This window comes from Colobus angolensis, unplaced genomic scaffold, assembly GCF_000951035.1.
Source record: "Colobus angolensis palliatus isolate OR3802 unplaced genomic scaffold, Cang.pa_1.0 Scaffold31, whole genome shotgun sequence".
NCBI lineage: Eukaryota > Metazoa > Chordata > Mammalia > Primates > Cercopithecidae > Colobus > Colobus angolensis.
This window is the reverse complement of record NW_012116377.1, coordinates 220,095-228,945: the sequence shown is the minus strand read 5'-3', so window position 1 is coordinate 228,945 and position 8,851 is coordinate 220,095. Positions and strand designations below refer to the sequence as shown.

General features: G+C 39.8%; 1 protein-coding gene across 2 annotated transcripts in view; it reads right to left on the bottom strand.

The window, feature by feature from the left end:
- Positions 1–2,707: 2,707 nt before the first annotated feature.
- The window catches only part of ZNF461 (zinc finger protein 461), a 45,707-nt gene continuing 39,563 nt past the window's right edge, over positions 2,708–8,851 (bottom strand). Inside the window, exons 4-5 of one of the 2 annotated variants that reach the window (XM_011950599.1) lie at positions 8,374–8,442; positions 2,708–4,324 (exon numbers count right to left, since the gene is read on the bottom strand). In XM_011950599.1, the coding sequence (XP_011805989.1) occupies positions 2,946–4,324; positions 8,374–8,442 (1,448 nt within the window). In that variant the 3' untranslated portion in view covers positions 2,708–2,945. The remainder of the gene's footprint in view (positions 4,325–8,373; positions 8,443–8,851) is intronic. The other variant, XM_011950600.1, reaches the window with a different exon arrangement.

The following is an 8,851-nucleotide window of genomic DNA, read 5'->3' as shown; positions in this document are numbered from 1 at the left end:
GTAGCTGGGACTACAGGTGCCTGCCACTGCGCCTGGCTAATTTTTTGTATTTTTTTATTAGAGACAGGGTTTCACTGTGTTAGCCAGGATGGTCTCGATCTCCTGACCTCATGATCCGTCCGCCTCAGCCTCCCTGGATTTTTGACTGTAATGACACTTGCCAGACATTTCATCCAGAGGCAGGAAAAAAATACCATCTCACAGAGAAGGGCTGCAAGAGACAATTATGGGAGAATAGTTTTTTTTTGAAAATACAAAATTTTACTCTGGAATAGGTTAAAGACCTAATTGTGTAAGGTAGAACTACAAAGTCAATAGAAAAAAATGTAGAAGAATTTCTTCGTGACCTTAGAAAAGAAAAATGTTTCTTTTTTTCTTTTCTTTTTTGAGACAGAGTTTTGCTCTTGTTGCCCAGGCTGGAGCACGATCTTGGCTCACTACAACCTCCATCTCCCAGGTTCAAGAAATTCTCCTGACTCAACCTCCTGAGTAGCGGGACTACAGGTGCCTGCCACCACGCCTGGCTAATTTTTTTTTTTTGTATTTTTTGTAGAGACAGGGTTTCACCATGTTAGCCAGGATGGTGTCAATCTCCTGACCTCGTGATCTGCCTGCCTCAGCCTCCCAAAGTGCTGGGATTACAGGCGTGAGCCACTGCACCCGGCCTCATGTTGCATTTTTATAGCCACATCCACATCCCCCTTGACCTCACTCCCTCCTTAACCCCTGTAAATCACAAAAGGAGACTAAATTTCATAAACTTATTGACTGAATGAAACAAATTTTGGATTGCATAGCATGATACAAAATATGTAATGTTAAAAAATGTACACACAAGGAATTCTGTTCTTGACAGTAGTTTTGGACAAATAAGCAAAAGACCTTCTAAAAAGACAGTAAGAAAAGTTCAACATATAATTCAGAGGATAGACAGAGAAGGGAGAAGTGGGCAGAGAATGAGGGAAAGGAATATTATAAGTGGAAATAGTTGAGAATTTTTGAGAATCAATGAAGGATGTGAATTCTTGGATTCAGGAAGTAAAAAGTAAATCTCTGAAATATAAATATACATAAATCCACCCTACGATACAGTATTAATGAAGTCATTGGTTTCTTTTTGTCCAAAGGATTTAAAAATTTTACCTGGAATATTCTTGGAATACAAAAGAAAGTGGTAGCAGTGACTGACCCTAGAAAGCATGGACTGAGATACCCAACCCAAACTAGCCCACTCTCCCACAGGCCAAAGTCCAGACTTTCTTAGAAAGGGCAGAGACATGGTTCAGAATGGCAGAGTTGTAGAAGTAGCCTAGAAGTCAAATCTCTTGGTAGACGGCAAAAGCTATTTTCAGAGAGATGCCACTACCTCTTATTACTTGCTGTGTAGCCACCCAAGTGCGTGTTAGAGGCTGGTCCTGCTGGGTGTCACACACTACAGGAGCCAAGGGCTACTGCTGCACGCGCTGCAGGAGCCTGACAAGAGTGAAACAAAACTAAGAAGAGAAAAAACCCTCCTCCTCTAGTGTCCTCCCTACACTCTACTGGCAGAAATTAACATCATGCCCGGTGACAAAGGAGAAATGTTCACAGAACCCAGTTCCAATACTGCAGAGCAGGCAATGAAGGATTTGGAGCCAAGAGGCAGTAAATTGATAGTTAGCACAAAGTTTTTAAATTCCTGGAATATATTAAAAAATGAAGTGGGCTGGGCAAAGTGGGTTACGCCTGTAATCCAAGCACTTTGGGAAGCTGAGGTGGGTGGATCACCTGAGGTCAAGAGTTCAAGACCAGCCTGGTAAACATGGTAAAAAACTGTCTCTACCAAAAATACAAAAAGTAGCAGGGCATGGTTGCGCACGCCTGTTGTCCCAGCTACTCAGGAGGCTGAAGCAGGAGAATTTTGAAACTTGGAGGTGGAGGTTGCAGTGAGCCAAGATTGTGCCACTGGACTCCAGCCTGGGCGTGTCTCAAAAAAAAAAAATGAAGTGGGCCAAACGTGAATGTACGATGAGGATGTGTAATAAATCACGTATTATGAATAACCTACTTTTGTCCAAAAATTCATGAAATTTACATGAAATATTCCTGTTAGAATAAAAAGAAACTGCTAGCAGTTGTTGCACCTGTGGAGAGAAGGTGAGTGGCTACAGAACTGGATGTTAGGGGAGAATTAATTTTCACATTTTTGGTAATTTTTGAATTTTATAATGTATGCTTCTATTAAACAAAAAATTTAGAAGGTTTTAAAAAATAAATGTCATGCCAAAATACATAACGCCAGATACTCTTTAATCCCACTGTTGGGAATCTGCACAACAGAAAGAAAAGAAGGTAAAACTAGAGTTCCAGGTGAACATTAGAAACAACTTGAATGTCTGTAGTAGGTAATGGCTCAAAATACAGACCCATTCCATTCTAGAAATATTCTGAACCTTACAAAGAATGGGTTACATCTTTATGTACTGACCTAGAAAAGTATTCATGATTATTGTGAAAAGGACAAGATGCTGTCAAATGTCCATATAGGGGGTAAAAGCTCCTCCAAACACATGCAACAAACACTTTCTGTGTATAGGCTGTTTGAGCATAAAGGAAGAAGAAATACACATACTGGTTATCGCAGAGATTTGTGGGATGAGACGAAATTGTTTTCATTTTATTTGTGCTATATTTCACTGGTTTCAGTGAAACATGTAATTTTAGAAAATTTATTGTCAATAAAAAAAGAAAATTTATTCTCAATAACGGTTAATACAATAACTCAGAAGCAGCATTAAAATGAGAGCAAAATTTACACTTTAATTAGTTTTCCATTTTCTCACTTAAAAACATTTGATTTTCAAGAATTAAATAAATCAATACTAATGAAACATGATGGCTTACCAACATTTTCCTTAAATAAAACAAAGACAATGTATATTTCCATCAACAAATTTCATGCTAGACTAGGATGGGGAGGGGAGAGGAAACCTGACTGGCTTCTCACCAGTAGGAAGAGTCTGACGTAAGTTAAGTTGTAATCCATGATTAAACGCCTTCCCACATTGATAAGGTTTCTTTCCAGAATGAATTCTCTGATGGTGTGAGAAGCTTGAATGATAGCTAAAGGCTTTCCCACATTCCTTACATTCATAGGGTTTCTCACCAGTATGAATTCTTTGATGTTGAATAAGGTGTGAATGAAGTCTAAAGGCCTTACCACATATCACGCATTCATGAGGTTTCTCACCAGTATGAATTCTCTGATGTCTTTTGAGGTGTGAACACTGTCTAAAAGTCTTCCCACATTCTTTACACTCATAGGGTTTCTCACCAGTATGAATCCTCTGATGTAGGGTTAGTTGTAAGCCATCACAAAACGCCTTCCCACATTCATGACATTCATAAGGTTTCTTGCCAGAATGAATTTTCTGATGGTGCGAGAAGCTTGAGTGATAGCTAAAGGCCTTCCCACATTCCCGACATTCATAGGGTTTCTCACCAGTATGAATTCTCTGATGTATAGTAAGATGTGAGCGATGCCTAAAAGTCTTTCCACATTCTTTACATTCATAAGGTTTCTCACCAGTATGGAGTCGCAGATGTTCAGTAAGTTGAAAGCCACGAATAAAAGCTTTCCCACATTGCTTACATTCATAGGGTTTTTCACCAGTATGAAGTCTCTGATGTTGAGTAAGCTGTGATCGCTGTCTAAAGGCCTTCCCACATTCTTTACATTCATAAGGTTTCTCACCAGTGTGAATTCTTTGATGTAGAGTAAGTTCTGAACCATAATTAAAGGCCTTCCCACATTCGTTACATTCATAGCGTTTTTCACCATTATGAATTCTTAGATGTTGTTTAAGTTGTGAGCAATGAACAAAGGCCTTCCAACATTCTTTACACTCACTGCATTTGTCACCATTTTGAATTGTCTGTTGTTTAAAAAGGCATGGTGTATTAACAATTTCTGTGCATTCTTTACATTCGGAAAGTTCTTTAGAATGAGTTATTTTGTGGTGACTAAAATATAAATGGTAACTGAAGATTTTTCTACACTTTTTACATTCAGAGATTTTCTCTCTATCATACAATTCTTGAGTGAGTAAAGTATGTTGGCTAAAAATGGGCATGTTTTCATGGTTAATCATAAGTTGTCTAAAATAACCCTTCTCTTGTCCCTGATGTTGCTCAAAATGACAATTGCCTTCCCAGATATCTCTGAAAATTGATCTCTCAGGACTATGGCTTTTAAGTTCTTCCATGTTAACCCACTGGAATAATTCTGTTTCATAAATATCACTTTTTGGAGGTAACTTCTGGGGCTCATCTCTGGATGCCAAGTCTGAAAGATAAGAAATACATTTTAACTCCTGATTTTGTACTATAAGAGAAATAAAATATCTATGGTAGCAATGAGAGATAACTGCAAATAATTCACATAAGAAATAAAAGGCTTGGAGAACTCTTATGTGGGTAAAGGAGCACAGGGAAATGAGAGCACTCAAATGAAGGAGTTAATTAGGGAAATAAGTCAGTTCAATGGTGCTGAAATTTTGATCCGCCTCTGAATTACCTTGAGAGTTTGTTGCAATTATGGATGTTTAGGAAACATTCTAAATCAACTCAATCAGAATTTAAGAGAGTTGGTCTTAGAATGAGGTCAACTGAGTCCAAGTCCATATGTTTAACACTATCAGGCCAAAGGTTTATGTGGCAGATTGTCAGCTGATGCCAAATATCTATTTTCCTTTTTTTAAAATATCAATTGAACCCACGGCTTTTTATTTGAGAAAAAAGCTGCCAATATAAACTCTGCATTTCCCAAGCTCCTTTACAGCTGGGAATGCCATGCAACTTGGGTTCTGCCTACAGAAATACAGAAATATTATGTAATACCATCTGAGTTCTTTCCTTAAGAGTCAGGTGGCCCAAGCCCTATATTGCTTGTTTTCCCTCTTCCTCAACAAAGCTGATGGCAATATTGATTTGCTGTCATGTCTGTCAAATAATGGTTGTGCAGAGTAGGTACCTTTCCAGCTTGGATTTTAATGCAAGGGAAAATTAGATTTCTATGCCTGGGTTATAGACATTGTATCAAAAAAAAAGAAAATTAATTTAAACATCTATATGGTTTCAATCACTATTGTTCTGGGTCTCTGTCACAAGCAGCTTAATCTACATATATACAAATACAGCTTCCCACGGAAATTTTAAAACTTCAGCACCTTGTCATAAGAATACAAGTCTTCTGCTAATCAATATAATCTCATTTTGAGTCCAATTCCTTTTTATTCATTAGGTTATAACGAAATTAATCTGTCAACAACTAGGACATGCCAAAGCCTTTCCTATGTTAGAGTTTCATAGCCTCTTCCATGAGCTAAGTATCTTTTTGCCTAGATTTTTTGTAAAGCGGGCTTCATTTCATCCAAGTCTCAGAGTAAAAGTCACTTCCTCAAAAGTGTATTCCCGATAATATTACCTAATGGAGTCCTTCCTGAAGTACTACTGGAATTACATATTCATTTATTTTCATCTTTTTAATATTTGGCCAGGCATGGTGGCTTATACCTGTAATCCCAGAACTTTGGAAGGCCTAGGCAGGTAGATCACTTGAGGTCTGGCATTTGAGACCAGCCTGGCCAACATGATGAAACCCTGTCTCTACTAAAAATACAAAAATTAGCCGGGCGTGGTGGTGCGCACCTGTAATCCCAGCTACTCGGGAGGCTGATGTAAGAGAATTCCTTGAACCGGGAGGTGGAGGTTGCAGTGAGCCAAGATCATGCCACTGCACTCTAACCTGGGCAACAGAGTGAGACTCTGTCTCAAAAAAAAAAAATATAGGCCGGGCGCGGTGGCTCAAGCCTGTAATCCCAGCACTTTGGAAGGCCTAGGCAGGTAGATCACTTGAGGTCTGGCATTTGAGACCAGCCTGGCCAACATGATGAAACCCTGTCTCTACTAAAAATACAAAAATTAGCCGGGCGTGGTGGTGCGCACCTGTAATCCCAGCTACTCGGGAGGCTGAGGCAGGAGAATGGCGTGAACCCGGGGGGCGGAGCTTGCAGTGAGCTGAGATCCGGCCACTGCACTCCAGCCTGGGCGACAGAGCAAGACTCCGTCTCAAAAAAAAAAAAAAAAAATATATATATATATATATGTGTGTGTGTGTGTGTGTGTGTGTATTTTTTTTTAACCCATAAAGCTACTCAAGGATAGAGAAATCACTATAAAACCAACCTTTACAATATAATAAGTATTCAATAATCAATTGCTGAATAAATTTAAATTATTAAGGAAAAGGAATTAAGATGAAGAGAAACAATACAAAGATAACAGTTGACAATCATAATCATTTAATGCCCTTAAATTTGTATTAACTACTGAACATCTCTCCATGTTTCTATTCACTCCTACATCTACTGCACTGATTTTATATATAAACACATACATAAATAAACCATGTACTTGCTTATCTATAACAAGCCACTCCAACTGAGTGGCTTAAAACAGTAAGCCATTTATTATTACTATTACTACTGCTGTTGTAATTATTAGTGAAGACTAAGTCATGCTCTGTCACCCACGTGAGAGTGGGTACAGTGGTGCAATCACAGCTCACTGCAGGCCCGACCTCCTGAGCTCAAGAAATCCTCCTACCTCACTCAGCTTTTGGAGAAGCTGAGACTATAGGGGTGTGCCACTACGCCCTGCTAATTTTTAAATCTTTTTTTTGTAGAGAAAAGATCTCACTTTATTGCCCAGGCCAGTCTTGAACCCCTGGTTTCAAGTGATTCTCCTACCTCAGCCTCTCGAAGTGTTGAGATTATAGGCACGAGCCACCACACCAGACCCATTTATCATTATTATCTTTCAGTCCTGAGGATTAACTGAGCTCAACTAGGCATTCCTTACTTGGTGTTTCTCCAGTGACAGTCACACATTGGTCAGGCTGGATCATTCCAATAGCTTCCTCACTCACATGTCTGGTACCAGACCTGAGGAAATATGTAAAGCTTGGGACTGTAACAGCTATGATGCCTGGGGCTTTCTATCCTTATGTGGTCTCTCTACATGGTGTGCCCAGCATAGCTGTTTCAAGGTAACAGATGCCCTCTTACCTGCAACTCAAGACTCCAAAAGCACATGGGAAATGCAGGGAGGGAGGGAGGGTGGGTATGTGAGCATATGCTAGGCACAAGCCGTCTACTTTTATGACCTAGCCTCAGAAATCATAAAGTAGTTCTATTTGTTGGAAACAAGTCACTTAGGGCTGTCCCATTTTCAAAGCAGGAAGTTAGACTCCATTTTTTTTTTGGTGGGGAGGTTCAAGGACTGTCACAGAAATGGCAGACATGGTGTGTGTGTGTGTTTTTTTGGTGGGGGAGGGGCACAAAGTCTTGTTCTGTAGCCCAGGCTGGAGTGCAATGGAGCGATCTCAGCTCACTGCAACCTCTGCCTCCTGGGTTCAAGCGATTCTCCTGCCTTAGCTTCCCAGGTAGTTGGGATTACAGGTGCCCACCACCATGCCCAGCTAATTCTTGTATTTTTAGTTGAGACAGGGTTTCACCATGCTGGCCAGGCTGGTCTTGAACTCCCGACCTCAGGTGATCCACCCGCCTTGGCTTCCCAAAGTGCTGGGATTACAGGCATGAGCCACTGTACCCGGCCAGCAGACATGTTTAAAACAACCACTACACTCACACACATACTTATTAGGTACAGATATAAGCACAAACACACACTTTTCTACATCACTTCCTTACAGAAGACGTTTTTACTAAGTGAACATACCTGTGAAACCACCACTTAACCAAGAAACAGAACATTACCAGGAACCCAGAGCCCTCAAGGCCCTTCCTGGGCTTACCTTACCCACCAAAGGTAAGCAGTATCCTGCCTTCTTACACCATGCAGTGGTTTTTGTCTATTTCTGAATTTCAAATAAATGGAATGATATAGGATGTACTTTTTTCTCCAGTACCTTCTGTCCAGTATCATGTGTGAAGTTCATTTGTAATAATACATATAGTAGTAGTTTCTTCATTTTCATTACTATATAGCAGCAGTACACAATGGGTGGTCCCAGGACCATGGAGGATACCTGAGACCCTATCAGGAAGTCTATAAGGTCAAAGCTATTTTCATACTAATCCTGAGACATTTGTCTTTTTTACTTATTCTCTTACCACTGGACAGGGGAGTTTCTGAGAGACTACTAGAAGTGCGATAATGTCACATTCTGAAATCTAACAGAATGCGTGATTATGTGTTTCTGTGTGTTCTAGAAGTTTCTATAGTAGGTTTGGGGAATAAACATGTACTTTCAGAGATTAGCTTTGTTATCAGTACTTCTACTGTGCTCTTAAAAACTGTATTTATTTATACCTGCTTTTATGTCTGTAGCCTCATTATTGTCCAAGAAATTATTGTGAAATCCCCAAGTTTTCCATGTACCTACATGGAAACAAAAGAATACTTCATTTTAGAATAATATTTTATTATACAATGAAAAGAGAATATGTATTTTTTTTTATAGACAAGAGTTTTGCTCTTGTTGCCCAAGTTGGAGTGCAATGACACAATCTCGGCTCACTGCAACCTCCGCCTACTGGGTTCAAGCAATTCTCCTGCCTCAGTCTCCCGAGTAGCTGGGATTACAGGCACACACCAACACGCCTGGCTAATTTTTTGTATTTTTAGTAGAAATGGGGTTTCACCATGTTAGCCAGGCTGGTCTCAAACTCCTGACCTCAGGTGATCCGTCCACGTCAGCCTCCCAGAGTGCTGGGATTACAGGTGTGAGCCACTGCGCCTGGCCAAGAATATGTATTTCTTTCTTTCTCTTTTTTTTTTTTTTTTTTTT